General features: G+C 40.2%; 2 protein-coding genes across 2 annotated transcripts in view; both read right to left on the bottom strand.

Annotated features, from left to right (window-relative positions):
* Positions 1-8,085, bottom strand: part of stk10 (serine/threonine kinase 10) — a 65,223-nt gene extending 57,138 nt beyond the window's left edge. Inside the window, exon 1 of the mRNA XM_082141249.1 lies at positions 7,668-8,085. Coding sequence (XP_081997375.1) covers positions 7,668-7,826 — 159 coding nt within the window. The 5' untranslated portion in view covers positions 7,827-8,085. The remainder of the gene's footprint in view (positions 1-7,667) is intronic.
* cytl1 (cytokine like 1) lies at positions 7,892-10,352 on the bottom strand. Its single transcript, XM_082141498.1, has 4 exons — positions 10,164-10,352; positions 10,033-10,077; positions 9,681-9,827; positions 7,892-9,379 (listed from the first exon to the last, which is right to left on the bottom strand). Exons 1-4 carry the CDS (start codon positions 10,311-10,313, stop codon positions 9,320-9,322), a joined length of 402 nt encoding a protein of 133 aa, XP_081997624.1. The 5' UTR covers positions 10,314-10,352; the 3' UTR covers positions 7,892-9,319.
* Positions 10,353-18,816: the final 8,464 nt, after the last annotated feature.

Genomic DNA, 18,816 nt, shown 5'->3' with positions numbered 1-18,816 from the left:
CTCCCTGTGTTATTCAACGGGACGTGAGACCAACTAAACAATTAAATTACATTTTTCCAAAGGTGGTTTCTGTCATTTACTGTAGTTTTTAATCACGCTGTTGTAAATTCAAGTGTCTGTTTTTAAAATAAGTTTGTTTTTAGTTAGTTACGCGATGCTATAAAAACGGTGGTGTGACGTCATGATTGACAGCTGAGATTGACAGGTTCTCTGAGCGAAGTAGTCACTGAAGCACCAACTGACTTTTTTTCGGGATCTTCGGAGGACTGAGGAGATTATATTTACTTTATTTTAACAAGCCTCTTGTCGTACTGCAATCAACAGACATCAAAATATAGAGCAGAACGGAGGAACGGAGCAGACATAGGCCACTTAAAAAAGTTCAGGGAGAGTGCATTCTGCAAGAGTGAGGGGGCGGGGCCTTGATTTCGCGGCTTTACTTCCTGCTCACTACTGCGCAGGTCTGGTCCCGAGATCGCCACTGGGCAGACTCAAGTCCCAAGATGTCAGGGCCATATCGGGACACTGGCGGCTTCACTTCTCACCAATGGAAGAGAGCGAAGGGGCGTCGTCCATCTTTTTTTACAGTCTATGATTTCAACCAATTCATTTAGCAGTTACTAGCTAAAAGTAAAAAGTCAATCGCTTTGCGTTAAAATTACCATAATTTAGAAATGCTAGAGTTTCTACTCTGAGCCATTCTTTAAAATTATTAATTAATTTGGAAACGCTCATAACAATGGATCCATATTGTAGCTTTGTTGATGACGACAGCAAAACACGTCATTATCGCCACGCAACTCCGAATCATAAAAGTCTGAGAGCTTTCATGAACGTTTTCTACTTGTAATAAAAAAAATTAAAAAAAACATGAACAAATTTGTGGATGAATAACTTTCATTAAATGTTCTTTCCTATTTGTAATTATGATACAAATTCGAAAAAGGCATGAACAATTTTTACTACAATATGATTTTGTATGAAACTCATGGTAATTCCCACACAACATAAAAGCATCCAGATTAAGTCATGTGATCTACAACTAGTTGCCGAACGCCAAAATAATCAAATAGATGTAGAACCAATCGAGAAATTGACTCTTTGGTGATCGTTAAGGATGGGAGATAATAGAGGATTTGGCAAATCAACAAATTATTGAGTTGATCTCAATAAAAGTATTAAATTAATAAAAGCACCAGATATTAATATAGGCTATAATATCAAAATTCAATCATAAATTTGAAACAATTCATCTTTTTGTATCAAACAACTGATTAGTTTGTGTGTTTTTTTATTTATTAAGTGTTTAATACTGTAAGTGTTTTGTCTATTTATGTGCAACTAGTCGTAATTAAAGGAGTAGATCACTTTAAAATGAAAATTAGCCCATGATTTACTCACACTCAAGCCATCCAAGGTGTTTATGACTTTCTTCTTTCAGACGAATACAATCAGAGTTATATTAATAAACACAGACGCTTCTGAGCTTTATAATGGCAGTGCATTGCAACCATCAGTTTGAAGCTCAAAAAAAGTGCGTCCATCCATTATAAATGAACTCCGCACTGCTCTGGGGGGTTAATAAAGATCTTCTGAAGCAAAGCGATGGGTTTGTGTAAGAAAAATAAAGTAAAATTCTAGCTTCCAGCCAAATGGCCACATGCAGTCTCTACTTGCGTATAAAGCGCAACTTAAGCAACTTGTGATGTCAGAAGTAGCGTAGTGCGTCATGGCGTAGAGTAGGTAAGTAAGTCGCATAAGGCTATGTTCACACTTAGCGTCTTTTTTCAAACTGCCAGCGTCTGTTCTACATTATAACCCTATGGAGTAAACTTTTTTAGACGCCACCGCCGGCGTCTTTTTCTGCAGCTCAGGGCGTCTTTTTAAGTTGAAAAAAGTTCAACTTTTCTGAAAAGAACGCCCTACGTCAAGCGCCTTTTTGACAGCTGACCAATGACAAGCGAGTAGCGAGACCTGTCGTTTCCATAACAACAAGAACAACTGTCTGTCGTGCACCCACAAACGTCTTTGTGAACCGACATTCTCCTCCCCGGTAACTTCAAAAGCCAACGCAAGAGCCAACTTTCTCTTTCTCGACATTTTTTGCATCACACAGCACTAGGCTACTGTTGCAGCTGTTGTTATAGCAACAAAAGACGCGCTCGGCTGCTATTTGTAACCGAACGCTGCCGAATATCTGTTGTCAACTTTTTCTTGTCAAAAAAGACGCTAAGTGTGAACATAGCCTAAGTTGCGCTTTATACTTAAGTCGGATCCGTATGTTCGTTTGGCCGGAAGCTAGGCTAGTTATTTTACTTAATAAAGTTTTAAATATGGATATTTTGCATTTGGCTGCAATCCATGCCATTATAAAGCTTGAAGCGTTATGGTGTTTATTAATATAACTCAGATTGTATTCGTCTGAAAGAAGAAAGTCATAAACACCTAGGATAGCTTGATGGTGAGTAAATCATGGGCTAATTTTAATTAACTACTCCTTTAATTGCTTCAAGGAAATTAATAAAAAATATATTTAAAGGCGTAGAAACTAGGCTTGTTGCGATAGTCGGTGTTACCGGTGATACACGGTGTTTAACCCACATACCGGTCATAGCACTTGACCACCGGCACCGTCCCCATCGTGTTGAAGTTTTAGCCTATAGCAATAAAGCACTTAATTCAGTTAGTGACTACGTGCCTTCGTAATTTAGCGTAAGCGGAACGAGCGCCGCAGTAAAGCAGCAGGTGTCCGATTTCATTTATCATTTGAGGAGAGTGAGGCGAGCTAACTGGCAAAGGATGGCGGAAGATCTTGTTTCAAAGCGAAATGCAAAAGCACCTATTTGGAAATATTTTGGATTCAAACCAAATGCCAACAGGGAACCTGAAAACGTTAATGAGGCAACCTGTAAACTTTGCCTGATGAAAGTGGCAGCATCCGGAGGTAACACTTCGAATTTACACGCACATCTTTTAGCAGCTTAACGTGAGTTAAATTTTTATATTCGTTTTTTTTTTTTGCACTTAAGTGTCCAGTGATTATTCGGGTAGGCTACCTTATTTAACGAAGTTTTTGATGTTCGTTCGTTTCATATTCGATGGTTGTGCGGTGTTTTTTTTTCTTGTTTCTTTTCTGAAAAAGGCAGGCACTTTATTTAACGAATAGTGCATTTTTTTATATAATTTCTTGTTTGATACTTGCAGGATGTGTGCAGTGGTTCGTTTTGTTAATAAATGCACTTTAAAGGTGTTTCACAAGTGCTTTTGTTTAGTTTTTGCATGGTGTGTCAAGTTATTATTCATTTTGCAATAAAGATGTGTGTAATACAAGCGAGTTTCTTATTGTTTTGTGTATTTTTATTAAGAATAAAATAAATTAACCCATGATTAATTCAAACAAATGCTACTGAATTGCCGCTAATTAAAGTGAAAGTAAATTGAGACGTGTGCACGTCCGCATTTTCGGCCACCCGAAATCCCCGACACGCAACCCCGGTGACACCGGGATTACCGTTTTTTTTACACGTCGATTAACCGGTGGAAAAAATCCGTCACCGCAACATCCCTAGTAGAAACATTATTCTTAAGTTATTAACCTAATAGTGCCTATTCTTACACAATAAACTGAGTAACCTTGTGCCTCGAACAATATTATCTACACACAAAAGCTACGCCTAGGACTCATTTGTCATCATTATCATTGAATTTATTATGATAAATGGAGCCAATTTCACTACAATTCAATGACCAAATGAAAGGGCATGACACATACAAATACACTTAAGTGTTCGATAATCTCCCAGTCTTAAAATTCAGTACAATCACTCCAATGGTTTCAATGAATTGTGCAGCAACTGCAAAGCTACAAATGATAATGGCGGAAAACAATGAGGCCTGAACTAGATCCTTAAATGTGGAGAATGCTAGCTAATATGCAGAAAATGTTCATCTCTCCACCCACAGAGAAGAGGCTCTTATCATTGTGAAGCCAACAGCACTGAACACTGGTGATTAGCAGACCTCGGGGATCTACGCCAGAAACACGTGATTTCATCTCAAACTTCACTCTGAAGAACCACACGTCAAACTTTATCCCTGACAGGAGTTCAGGTCCGACGGGTTGCCGTTCACACCGCTGCCATGTGCTGCTTACACACGTGTGCCATCAATAATTAACAATCAAAGAGATCCTCAGCACTAACTAACCAGAAATACCAGGAGAAAACAGACACTTCACTCCTCAGAGTCCGACACAATCAACACGCTTCACACTCAAACACTGACAGAAATCCACATATATTTGGATTCTTCACTAAATTATGTGACGCATCTGAAATTTGGCCATGATTCGACTGAATTCAATTGTGTTATTTTGGTAAAAGACAACATTTTTATTTTAAAAGACGACCAGATGAATCAAATGCAATTTCAAACCAGAAGTAGAAGCAGAGTAAATACATGTAATATTGTAATTATTTTGTGGAAGAGCACAAATAAACAAAATATCTGTCTCTTAAATGTGATGTTAAATATTAACTTTTTGTTTCTGAAATAATTATGATTATTAGTTACATTGATAAGCACTAAAATATGTTTGGTTTAGTTTTCTTTATATTATTTATTGGCACATTTGGCAGTCATTTGTTTTGCTTTGTCATTATTCATAATTATTCATGTCGCTGTCATAATTGTGAGATCTTGAGGATGAGGAAGTATTCAAATATGTAACAATATAGATAGTTTTGATGATTATGATGAGACTGTTCTAGCTTTATTTCATCACATCACTTGCTGTCAGTGTAGAGGTGTGAGGGGACATTCACACAGAACGTGTTTTTCCATTCCAATGCGTTATTTTTATAGTTTTTCTAAGTAAATGCGAGCTAGACAGGTGCGTATAACGTTGCGCTCGCATCTTCTGCAGTGTCTCATGCATGACATGGCATTCTTAAAATGCGGCCCTCAAGTTAAAATCAGTAAAACATTTAAAAAATGTGTCTCGAGACCTTGCGTTTTCCCCCCATTCCACTGCTTGCGTCTCATGTTTTTCTAAGTAAAAACGCATTCTGTGTGAACGAGCCCTAAGCAGGGCCTAAAATTAACACTCGCTCGCCAGTCGGACGGTCATATTTGTATGAATTCCAACAATGGATGTTCTTGAATAAACGTGAACTACACACGGGACAGTTGATGGGCCAGAGCTTCATCGGCATGACTGTTTAAGCCTTGACAATTAAAATATTTAAGCGCAAGAAGACGTGAAAGGGCTCATTTCGTTACTCGCAGAAGGTTTTGTGTGCGCAAACATCTGACGCACGCGCACAGAAAGCTGCGTCTCAGCGCGAAGATTCTAAACTGAGCTTTCCTTCACATCTTCTTGTACTTGAGCGGACAAATTCACACAAAATGATGTCTAAAAACAGTGAGCATCCAAGGAACACACAAACCGTTGAGAAAGTAAACGCATGTGTGTCAGTATCAGTATATTAGATCCGTGCATTCGCTATTAAAGGGACAGCAGCCTAATATTCCTGCTGATGTCTGTGGTTTTAATGCTAATCAAACAACAAAGGACAAAGAATAATCACTCTGCTATTGCTGAATAGCTTTTGTAACTTTAATAAGGATGTTTAATTTATACAGTGAAGACTATGCAGTGTTATTTTACATTTGCTTATTTTATTACATTTTTGTACCTGGAAACTACTGTCAGATCTTCATGAAAAAGCACTGTTTATTTCATTTGTATATTTGTATTTATTTGTGGTTTTGCTTCTAATTTGATTATTTGTTCTTATTTTATTACTTGTCTTTAATAATGTTTTAAATTTATATTAGTAAATATTAGTTATTATTCATTGGTATCTAAAATGTTGGTGTCATGACTGCCTGTTTTTGCAAAAAGAGTTTCATGGCCTGTATGAAATATTTTTGGTGTCACCAGCCATTGGCAAGTGTGGCAAAAAGTTAGTTTTAGGCCCTGAGCGTAAGTGTATAAACAAAATCCCCCGTACGTGTTCACAGGACGTTCTTTCATAGAGTTGCGTGTTTTAACATGTCCAGGCAAACATAAATCAACAGTACGAAGGTGTAGGAGTTTGTGATCAGTCTCTGATTTGAGATTTCATGATTCATTGTTACTAAACAAAGACCAATATAAGCAACAGTCAGAGACACTTTCTGGCTCCTACACTTACAGTGATACTCGCATTCATGCTGTTCTAAACCTGTATGAGTTTCTTTCGTCTGTTGAACACAAAAGAAGGTATTTTAAAGAATGTGTGATTACCAACATTCTTCGAAATATCTTCTTTTGTGTTCAACAGACGAACGAAACTCATACAGGTTTGGAACAACATGAGTAAATTACGACATTTTAATTTTTGAGTGAACTATCCCTTTAAAGCAAGACCAGATGATACAGTTTTGTAATGTTATTAGTAAAGCGTTTTAATTTGTTTATCAAGTTCTCGAGTCTCTAAAGAACAGCACATTAGACAATACTACACTTTTTTTAAATTCATTACACAATTATATTCCACCATTACATTACCCTGCTGTAGATGAGTCTGAGGTCTCAGAAAAACTTGCAAATGTGTGCAAAACCTTCATATTATGGGTATGACTTATATATGGGAGAATTGACGCTCCACTGTGAAAGCTGTCTTTACTAAGATTGTATTTAACCCCATTCAACACGGTCTTTAAGGGTAAGAGGGTTACAGTGACCCTGGATGTCACACAACACTGTGTTGGGGACAAAAGGCAAATTCAGCGTTTCCTACACGAAGGTTCCTCTCCGCCTATCGAAACTGCAGCACATTCCAGCATCTTCCTACACAGTGAGTCCTGGCCCCTGAGGGCCCCGGCTGAACCCACATAACCTGTCAGCAGGGTGTCTTTATGGCTGAAGAGTTGAGTGCCATTAACCGGAATGGTACTTGAGTTAGCATATCTAATATTTGATCAGTTAGTCGAGATGATTTTACTGAGGGTGAAGGGACGCATCACTTCATGTCACATATCACAACACATGTCAGTACATGAAATATTGAGTTGCTTTCAAAACCATCTAGTCAAGTGAGCACAAGTCTCTTGATTGTCTCATAAGGGCTCTTTTCACAATTCAAACAAACACAATGTTGGTTAAAGTATTAAAAAAAAATGTGGCTCAAATACATAAACACAAATAAATACATAATTCAAGCGTTATATGACAGAAAAGATCATAGATACAAAAAAAAAATGTATATGTGAACAAGATGTTTTAGACTAAAAAGTGTGACAATAGGTGTCAATAAGAAGGCAAATTGTTTTTCGGAATGAATTCTAGCTGTCATAAGCGCAACAGGTTGCCAATTACGAGAACTTTTCAAAATCCTACTATGCTGAAGGCTTAGCTTATGAATATTAATTAGAAAAAAATGACGTTCGCTAAGCAGGCCTAACTGATTGGCTGAAAGACAGCTACTGGTAAGCGGGTGCGCCTATTAGCTGGCCAATCAGCGAATCTGGTGAAGGCCAGGATTATGAATATTAACCATTGTAATTAGTAAACGAAACGACGCCAATGTGACCACGGTAATATTCATGAACTAATCCTTTACCATGGTAGAAGTCGTAGTTTCGTTTCGCTGTCTAACAGGTTTATTAATATCCGAACTCACCTTATAAACTTTACCGAAAGCACCGTCGCCCAGTTCCCCGATAATTTCCCACATGTCGTTTGGATTTACATCCCGATGAACGTGCTCATATTGCTTGGTTTTCTTCTTGATGTCAAGTGCTGGAAACCGGATCATCTTGCTGAATTTTGCAAAAGCCATTTTTAAAATAAAATACAGGTAGGAGCCTCAAATGTTAAAAAAAACAACAACTGATTATGTAGACGATGAATTAGTTGACTTCAGAAAAAAAAAAAAGCGTCTGGGCTGAAAACTATCCGACACTCCACAGGAAATAAAGACATCTTCATCACTTAAAAACAAAATAAAAAATAACTTCAAGTTGTAATAGAATTATTCCACTCCATCCATGAGAAACCATGCGCCGTCTGAGGCGAGTGAAACACTCATGTTCACCTGTTCACTCACTGCTGTCTCGTGTGTGTGTGTGTGTGTGTGTGTGTGTTAGTGAGACAGAGCCACGCCCACTGCACAGTATTATGGGAATTGTAGTTTTTAAAGTTCATCATAAAGTAGCCTAAACAACACTACAGACTTGTTTTGTATTTACAATGCTGCCTTGTATTGTTATATCTTATATGTCTCACTATGTCCTGTTCTAGAAGCTAAAACAAGAAAATAAAATAATAAAGTATAGCCTATATGAGCAACAAGCATTTGTAACAAACCATTTTAATATTTTTTTTATGAATTTAAGTAATCGTAATATTTGTATTTAATAATGTTATTGTAATACTCTAATCAAGACGCACAGAAAAAAACTACTGATAAAATATGAAAAGCCCGAGTTAAAAACAAAACTGTTGCACACAATCTCCACCTTGTGGTGAATTTGTGGTACATTTTTTATTTATTTTTTCTTCTTTTTTTATTTAGAATACAAAACACGTCATGATGGTATATCAAAATACACTGTACACGTCACTTTATATATAATATAGTGAATATTAAACAATATTTAAAGCAATAAACATTTAAAAAGTTACAAACAACGATTTTCGTCACATTACAGCACTGCAGTTTTAAACATACTGTATATGTAGTCAATGACGTGACGATGTATCTTTTTTCCCAGATATGTTTAGTTAATACATTAAAAATGTCATTCTTAAATACATTCTATGCATGTTTTGAATGTTTTAGCCTCAGTAATTTTCTTTAAAAATGTTGTGGGTCTTAAAGTTAAGTCAAGTGGAACAACTTTAGCATAAGCAATTTTGTAATTTTATTCCTATAAAAGAAGTGAATATTTATTTTCGTAATATTACTAAAATTTGAAAACAGATTTTGTCCATCAAATCAAAGTCTGTGTCATGTAACCAATCTGCAAGATGCTATATTATTACCATGTGATAAAAACATTAAAAAAAATTTTTATATATATATATACCTGAAATCATGATGATGATGTGAACGTTTAGATGTAAGAAAAATTTTACCTTTTAATTGTTTAAAAAACATTAAAATGAAAAAAAAAAAGTGAAAGTGTATAAATGTTTTTTATTTTATTTATTTTTTATTTATTTTTTTACTGCTGATTATGAATAACATATGTCATCATGCTGAGTAATGGGCTCTTTATGATCTTTGTCCAGTCCTCCTCCAAACTCCCTCCAGTGATGCACGAGATGATTTCAGTCTCTCCGTCCTCTGGACTGTAATGCTTCACAGTTATCATGGGTAAAAACCAAGTCCTAAAAAACAGATCAGCTACTTTTCAGACACTCAGTTATAGCAAGGGCACACAGTATATATATATAAAAAAAAGAATATAAAATAAATGATTTAAAAACTGGTTAGGGACAGGTTTGGTGGTACGGGTTTAAGGGTGAGTTAAGGTCTAGATAGATATAATTGAAATTAATTACAGCTGTAATTACACAATAAATGCAGCGTATCAAATGATTCATTTAAATGTCAGTAGTTAAAGACACCTGATATTAAGCGGGACCAAAAATTGCTATAATATATATCTGAAATAAATGCTTGACTTACCCCGTGACATTTTTGTGATATAATGAAATAGAGTTGTCTAATCATGGCAGCGAGTTTTTGCACTTTCCTGTTGTAGGAACACCGGCGTTCTCTCAGGCCGCCCAGCAGAGACATATAAGAGTTCATAGTGGACATTACACAAGCGTTCTGTCATCACAAACAACATATATCATTGATCATACAAGGCTTTTAACATTTCAAAGCACATATATAATAAATAAAATAAAAAGGTGGAATCTGATCCAGATGAGATTCTGAATGTGCTTAAAATGAGTACGTCATTATTTTACATTACAAGCAAGCTTTATCTCTCAAATGCTGAATGCATAATTCTGCAATAGTTAGTACTTACATGAATATCGATGTACAGGTCGGGCAGATGAGCTGCGCATCTATACTGCAACACAAGGCACAATAAAAACATCAACTTCTGTTGTGTCATGGCATTGTTGCACTCACCTCAATTGGATGTGTTAGACTTACAATCTCGTGGTCTTTTTTAATGTCTTCCGCCTTTTGAGTGATTTCTTTACCCATGTTCAGCACTTTAGTGTAACAGGTCGGTGGTATGGGGTACGGCTGAGCCCAAACCATGGGCATCAGAGCCAGAACCAGAACCAGAACCAGAACCATGCTTTCTGCTGTCTGTGAACGACACTGCTGTCTGTGCGCTGCATTTATACACTGCAAATTCAAACATGTTGTGTTCATTACCAAACATGACATGATATATGAATCAATTAGCCTGGAATTCATTGTCTTATCCAGTTCTGTTGCTGAAACACTGGGACTTGTGGTTTTGCTCAGCCAAGTGTCGTCAGAATATCCGCAGGAGTATCTAAATTCGCAATGACACTCGTAAACAACGTAGGCTAATAAACATGAATCATGTCAATATTTAGCACCACAAAAATGTTTTTGCACAAATTACAACCAACAATTTTGCTCCAATAAAGATAGTTAGTGTGCTTGTTTACCAAGAGGACAGCAGTGCCAATGAAGAAAAGATTGAGATTAAATACTTGTATAGTTTTTGTTAGTGTCCTTGTATATGTTTTATTGCATAAAAAGTTATTTCCATCACAGAATGTATTTCTAATAGAGTAGGCTACAGAATCTCCTGATCAAAACACATGCAAAGAAGAAGCAGAAGTGATATATGCTGAATCCAAAATCGCCCCCTATACCCTTAAATAGGGCGCTATTTGAGGGGACATCCATTTAGTGTCCGAAACTACACTCTACATAATGTTTTGGTTTAATTTTAAAGTGTTTGGGTAGTTTTTGTGTAACCTAGATCCTGGGTCCGAGGAATCCCAGGGGTTGAGTTATTTTTCGCAGGCCTTTCGCGACCTCTTCAGGAGAGAGCAGTGCAGCTGAGCTACGTGTCTCCGGTCAAATCTATGGGTAAAATAGGCCTACAGGTTTGTGTACATTTTATTTTAATCTATAAATTCGTTATTGTTCTGTATATCGTTGAATTTTATGCAAAGCAACATACAGGGACGCGATCTAGTCACCTAGCGAGTGTCGCGTCGATCTTTTCGCGTGATGGAGACCGTATTGCATAATATTTTATGATTTTATTCAAAAAAGATACAGAAATACTTAGAAAGTTCAAATATGTTCTCAGAACTGTGTCGATTGTTTATGGACTGGTTGTGGAGTCAGTCACAGCATATTTCGGCAACGAGTGAAACGCGGGGCGTTTGTGAAGTTAGAAGTAAGAAACTACAGTGGAAACGGGTCAACAGAGACTGGTCGATTACAAATGTTTTTTGTTTTGTTTTTTCAAAACTTTTACTTTAATATTTGTTAAACAAGCTTACACGTGTGCATATGTAGCCTATTGTAAAATATGATCGAAAATTAGAGAATTATCATGCAAACCAATGGTTGTGTGCAGTATTTTTTAAAACAAAGTTTAGAGGGTTTAAGTTAATCCGTAAACATTGTAAACATTCATGTATTCAAAAAAAACAAAAAAACATTTAATAAAAAAAGCTAGGCCTACTATAGTAAAAATGAATCAATCCAGTATGCTGGGTTAAATAAACAACCCAACATGTGTTCTGTCCTATAGGATTTACCCAGCCCTTGGGTTGTTTTTAACCCAGTGTTTTTTAGAGTGTATTGTGGACGTGATTGAGTGCACTCATTCAATCCCACATTGCACCACAATAACGAGTGTACAACCGATGTACGCTCAAGCATCTGTCCAAATTCACTCACTCGTTTTCATTCACTCATTCGCGTGAACAGTATTAGTGGATAACGTAGGGAATAGTGAATGAGGGTTTAGGGGGCGATTTCAGATTCAGCCATACTGTATGTAAGCAGATGCATAATAAGCATCAGCAAACAGCATCAAAACAACCTAATGTTACTGAATGAAATGTTGACCCAGGACGAGCTGACTGTGAAGCTTTGGAAGTGTTGATGGCAACCCCATGTAATTCAACCCCAAATGTAGGCTAATTCAAACCAAATCATTTGTAGATGTCTGCACGAAGAAAATGTATTCAATTAGACCCTTCATTAGTTGTGAGAGTAAGCATGGGATTTCTAGGCTTCAATGTCCTTGTAATCGTGTCTACATGGGCCAGACTAAGCGTAGACTGCAAGATAGATTATGGAATCGCAAAAATGCTATTCATGAAACAAAGATTAGGCCTACCCTATGGCAGTACATTATGCATCCGTACATGATTCTAATCCATCTACTTGAAAAAGTATTGGTTTGGAAGCTGTAACTGGGTCTATTATAAGGGTGATAGATTACAAAGACATTTACAAAGGGAAGCCTTTGTTTTTTTTTTCAGTTAAAACCTACCATTTTTCCTGGGTTGAATGAAAAATTCTCCATTCTTGTAAAGCTATTATTATTATTATTATTATTATTATTAATGTTATAGGTCCTCCTGTAATGGTTCTTTTGTTTTCTCCCAGTTCTACATCTACACCTGTGACTCATGTGTTACTGTACCTGAGGAAGGCTGAAGACCATTTTTAATGTTTCTAGTGTGGCAGCCATGATGTAAATAATGTATTTTTTAAATGACTTTTTTGGACTGGAAGTGGCTTGGATTTTTTTTTTTTTTTTTTTCTTCTAAAAGTATTCTCATTATATTAATTTCTCCTGCATTCCTTCCTGCATAGTTATGGACCATTATTCTGAAGTGTTACCAAGAAGTCTTTAAATAAGCTTCAGTCACTCAACATTAAAGAGAGTTTATCACAATTATCCTCCAGCAGAGGTTAGAGAATGCCTATTAAGGTCTCGTATTGTTTAATAGTCATTGCAAAGAGCAAATCCTTCCTTGTGAAAAAGAAGTGCACTTTACTTACTTTTAAAAAGAGTACTTATTACGGAAATAATATACGTTAAAATAATATATTTAAGTGGGTAACACAACACTTTATTTTAAGGTGTCCGTGTTACAGTATTTATATATTTTTAGTATTAATAGTTTATAAATATTTATAGTTATTAATACAGTAACTACATATAACATGTTTAACAAAGACACTGTAAAATAGTATTACCTTTAAGTGTGAACTGAATGTATATTTGTAATTACACATTTGTAATGATGAAGTTACAATTTAATACATTTCAAATATATAAACTTTAAATGAAGGCTATCAAATAACACAATACAGTTAAAAGTAGCATCAGGTATGTGCTTTGACCGAGCGGCAACCTTCCTGTCTCTCTCTTGAATCCACCACAGAAGTGACTTAAACTGCAATTCATCGACTGACCACTAGAGACAGGCTGCAAAAGAGAGTCAATCCCATAGACCCCCATGTTAAAATGCCCAACTTTACAGCAGAAAAAAAAATATGTTTACAGCCTGGTACAAAAAGTGGTTTTGGTCTATATAGCTAATTTTGCCCTTCATGACGACTGTGAGCGGGGTGGATTTTTTTTTATAACTTACCTGTTTAAATTATATTAAACCTTAAAGTTCTGCATTATTAATGGCGTGGCCACTTGAGTGACTGCTGTCACTACTAGCCGTTTGTTTGCTGTCTGTTAGCAACACGTCAACTCAGCTAATTCCAGCCGCTGAACTTGGCATCTCTGCCGTGTTTGTGCTTTTTTGGGGATTATTTCATACAATTTAATACACGCATTATACCTTCGACCACGCCTTTGGATTCCATCGTTGTTGAGTATCAAGAGAACAATCAGCGCTGTTTTTCTGTTGTTTTCCTCTGTGAACATGCACTCATGGATGTCTGACAATTTCATTGCTTTTTGGAGTTTTCAGATTTAAAAACGTCTATAGATCTAGAGGCTACACTCCTTCTGCGGTACCGTTGCTGATAGACTATATATGCTAACTTTTTAGTGTTAAAGAATAAAATAAACCTTTGTGCACGTACTGTCAGATGAAATCCTGCAGGTGTCAGTGCTTTCTCTGTCCATGCAATACACACCCTTCAATGAGCGCGGATTTCTAGTGCATTTACTTGAACTTCTCAGGTAATATCTTTGGTTTGACCCATTTGAGAGGTGGCCAAAATCAGAATTTAAAATGGACTGAATAAAGCTCTCTACGAACTAGACGTGCGATGCCGAGCTGACTGACATATATGCGCATGAATCACTGTCACACGCTCAGAGCAATATTGTAAGTTTAAAAGACACTTTTAGCTATGTCTTTTAACTATTATAGTATTTCGAAGGGCAAAAACATGAACTTGAACTATTGGCAAGTCGCACACTTGCACAGCCCTTGTGGTGGTACTGCCAGTAGCATATAGCATTAGCTTCTTAGCCTGAGCTAACTTCATCACGTCGAGCTAGGCGGGCGTACAGTAGTTTCAGCAACCAGGCACCTCAGCTCCATCCACGTCCCGCCTCTTTGCCCATTTTCTGTTATCCAGGAGTGACGTGCTGCCAAGATGGCGATGGCTGGCTCCGCCCACTTTTGGCTTCAAAAATGCTCTTCAGAAACCTACGGGTGAAGTCACGGACACTACGTCCATATGTTTTTACAGTCTATGGCTTTGACATGTTACATTTACATTTATTCATTTAGCTGACGCTTTTATCCTAGGCGACATACAACAGCTAACTGTAGCAAACTTCCTGGCCTACAACTATCTCAAGCCGGCCATCCTTCAACAGGAACGGTCAGTGGAGCTGGGGGACAGCGGCCGACCTTTCGTGATGGCCCAACAGCTCCGGGACACTTGCTGCAAGTGGCTGATGGCCGAGGAATGCGACGTCGAGGAAGTGGTCGATCTGGTATTGCTGGAGCAGTTCATCGCAATTAGTGCCTGTTAGTATTCAATTTCGGGAAAAAACACAGAATTAAGGTGGCAGTTAATTCCCACCTTAGGCATCCACTGATTTTGGGTACAGATTGGCCAGCATTTACACAATTATTGAGGATTTTGTGTGCGGATACTTCTTGACCTTCACAGACTGACGGAAACTAACAAAAGAGATTCAAAGAGTTTCTCACTGATCAGGGCACAGCATTTATGTCACATACATTAAGCGAACTAGACAAACTTTTGGGCATTCAATCGATTCGCACCAGTGTCTATCACCCACAAACAGACGGCTTGGTGGAACGATTTAATTGCACATTAAAATTCATGGTTCGTTAGTTTGTAAAAGAAGACACCAAAAATTTGGATAAATGACTCGAGCCCCTGTTGTTTGCGGTGCGGGAGGTTCCACAAGCCTCCACTGGGTTCTCCCCATTCTAGCTTCTCTATGGTCGTCAGCCCCGGGGGGCGCTTGATGTCATTAGAAAGGCTTGGGAGGAGGGGCCTTCAAACAGCCTTAGTGAAATTCAGTATGTCATGGACCTCCAAGCAAAACTCCACACATTGGGGCGGCTCTTGATGGAGAATTTGCTCCAGGCTCAGGACAAACAAAGTCGGCTGTACAACAGGGGTATGCGAGAGCGTCAATTTACACCAGGAGAGAGAGGACCAGGCCTGGACTTTATGTTGTTTTGTTTTATTATATGTGGCGGCAGTTGTCCATGAGGGGCTGCCGCCTTTACTTTAGTTTTGTTGTTGTTTGTTTATTTTATGATTATTAAAGTTGTTAAACGTTCGCCGGTTCCCGTCTCCTTCTTCCCACAACAACATACTGCGTTACATCACCATTATGATGATCAGTGTTTCATTCAGTTGGACAGTTTGACTTTTTGTTTGAGTTTGTGGTCTTTGTAACAGCGTTTACCTAAACACAAAATTTTGATTATATTCACCAACAATAGCTATTTGCAACAGATCAGACATTCGGAATTTTTATTTTTAAAATACATTGTGGGAATTTTCTTTTAGACACACAGACATCAAGAATCAGCATATGAATCTCAACAATGGTGACATGCTTCATGCAATGCATGCTGGGAACCACCATAGTATAAAACTCATGTCTCCCAGCATGCATTGCGGCATGAAGCATGTCACCATTTTTTACATTTATCTGTCACGATCCACACAAGAACAGAAGAAAGGTAGATCCAATATGCAGTATGTGTTACTTTAATGTTAGGGTAATCCAATCTCATAAACAGTCCAGGCAAAGGTCAATATCCAATAGAGCAATCCAAACATAAACAGGAACAAAACAAACGGCAAGAACAGAACTCGGAAGTGGTGTGATACAAACAAGGACTCCGTAACACATACTAAAACAGTCAGGGTATAAATACACAGGTAAATGACAATGCTAATGGGGAATTGGCTGAGTGTAATAATGAGTGACAAGGGACAGCTGAGTGCAATGAAGAGACAAGGATCATGGGGAATGTAGTTCGAATGTGACAGACACCGTGGGGAAGGAGGACATCTAGTGGTGACCCAAAGAACACAACCCAGACACTGTGACATAACCCCCCCTCTACGGAGCGGCTACCAGACGCTCCAAGACGTGACAGACAAAACAAAAGTTCAGGCGGGAGGTGGACTGGTGGAGGATCAGGGGGAGAGATGTGGGGCCAGGTCCATGGAGGGAAACGGGGATAGGGAGTGACAGTCCATCTGGCAGCCAGGGCGGAGACGACAGTTCATCGGGAGGCCAGGGCGGAGACTCTCCCTCGGGCGCCCAGGGCGGAGCGGACAGTCCATCTGGCGGCCAGGGCGGATTGGCCAGTTCCTCGGGCGGCCAGGGCGGAGACTTTCCCTCGGGCGGCCAGGGCGGAGACTTCCCCTCGGGCGGCCAGGGCGGAGACTTCCCCTCGGGCGGCCAGGGCGGAGACTTCCCCTCGGGCGGCCAGGGCGGAGACTTCCCCTCGGGCGGCCAGGGCGGAGAAGACCCCTCGGGCGGCCACGGCGGAGAAGACCCCTCGGGCGGCCACGGCGGAGGCTCAGGAACAGACACCACCGGCTCAGGCTCAGGAACAGACACCACCGGCTCAGGCTCAGGAACAGACACCACCGGCTCAGGCTCAGGAACAGACACCACCGGCTCAGGCTCAGGAACAGACACCACCGGCTCAGGCTCAGGAAAAGACACCACCGGCTCAGGCTCAGGAACAGACACAGGCTCGACGGCGGCCATCTTGTCAGGGGAAACAGGCTCGGCAGGCGTGATGTGAACAGGCTCGGCGGCGGCCATCTTGTCCGAAGACACAGGCTCGGCAGGCGTGACGTGAACAGGCTCGGCAGCGGCCATCTTGCCCGAAGACACAGGCTCGGCAGGCGTGACGTGAACAGGCTCGGTGGCGGCCATCTTGTCCGAAGACCCAGGCTCGGCAGGCGTGACGTGAACACTCTCGGCGGCGGCCATCTTGTACGAAGACCCAGGCTCGGCAGGCGTGACGTGAACAGGCTCGGCGGCGGCCATCCTGTCCGAAGACCCAGGCTCGGCCCGCGTGACGTGAACAGGCTCGGCGGCGGCCATCCTGTCCGAAGACCCAGGCTCGGCAGGCGTGACGTGAACAGGCTCGGCGGCGGCCATCTTGTCCGAAGACACAGGCTCGGCAGGCATGACGTGAACAGGCTCGGCGGGGGCCATCATGTCCGAAGACACAGGCTCGGCAGGCATGACGTGAACAGGCTCGGCGGCGGCCATCTTGCCCGAAGACACAGGCTCAGGAACAGTCTCTGGATCGGCAGACGTCCTGTGCTTCCTCCACGCCTGCAGTACCGCCACTGCATAAAAAAGGAAGACCAATCTCTTGGCCGTGGCAGGACTGATGGGGGGCAGCTCTGAGACGATCTCAGGGACGACAGCGGGCTGCTCGGAGGGGACGGCCTCCGGGACGACAGCGGGCTGCTCGGAGGGGACGGCCTCCGGGCCATTGGGGAGGCAGGAAGTCTTCCTCCTCCTCCTCCTCCGCCTCCGGACCACCAGACTCAAGACCGCCGAACCCGGGACCACCGGAACTGGGACCACCGGACTCGGGACCACTGGAACTGGGACCACCGGAACAGACACGGAGGAGGTCTTCCTTCTCCTCCTCTGTTTCTGATGGCAATGTGCAGGTTCTGAGCTGGGTCGAAGAGTCGAAGGGGTGCCATGGTAGAGAGTGGTGTTGAACTCCCTCTCGCCCATCCACTCCTCTGCGACCTCCCCGGGACCCACGAAAAATGACTAAGCGGGTTCCCTTAAAACAATCTCTCCTCTCCCGCTCGGTGGCTGGGAAAGAGAAGTTAGAGTACATACCGCTGGATCTAGTGCGGGACGGAGTCCTTCTGTCACGATCCACACAAGAACAGAAGAAAGGTAGATCCAATATGCAGTATGTGTTACTTTAATGTTAGGGTAATCCAATCTCATAAACAGTCCAGGCAAAGGTCAATATCCAATAGAGCAATCCAAACATAAACAGGAACAAAACAAACGGCAAGAACAGAACTCGGAAGTGGTGTGATACAAACAAGGACTCCGTAACACATACTAAAACAGACAGGGTATAAATACACAGGTAAATGACAATGCTAATGGGGAATTGGCTGAGTGTAATAATGAGTGACAAGGGACAGCTGAGTGCAATGAAGAGACAAGGATCATGGGGAATGTAGTTCGAATGTGACAGACACCGTGGGGAAGGAGGACATCTAGTGGTGACCCAAAGAACACAACCCAGACACTGTGACATAATGATTCTTGATTAATCTCTGTGCCTAAAAAAAATTCCCACAATGAATATAA

The sequence above is a fragment of the Leuciscus leuciscus genome, assembly GCF_965113295.1.
Source record: "Leuciscus leuciscus genome assembly, chromosome: 16".
Taxonomy (NCBI): Eukaryota; Metazoa; Chordata; class Actinopteri; order Cypriniformes; family Leuciscidae; genus Leuciscus; species Leuciscus leuciscus.
Note: the sequence above shows the minus strand (reverse complement) of the source record. Positions and strands in the feature narration are given on the sequence as shown.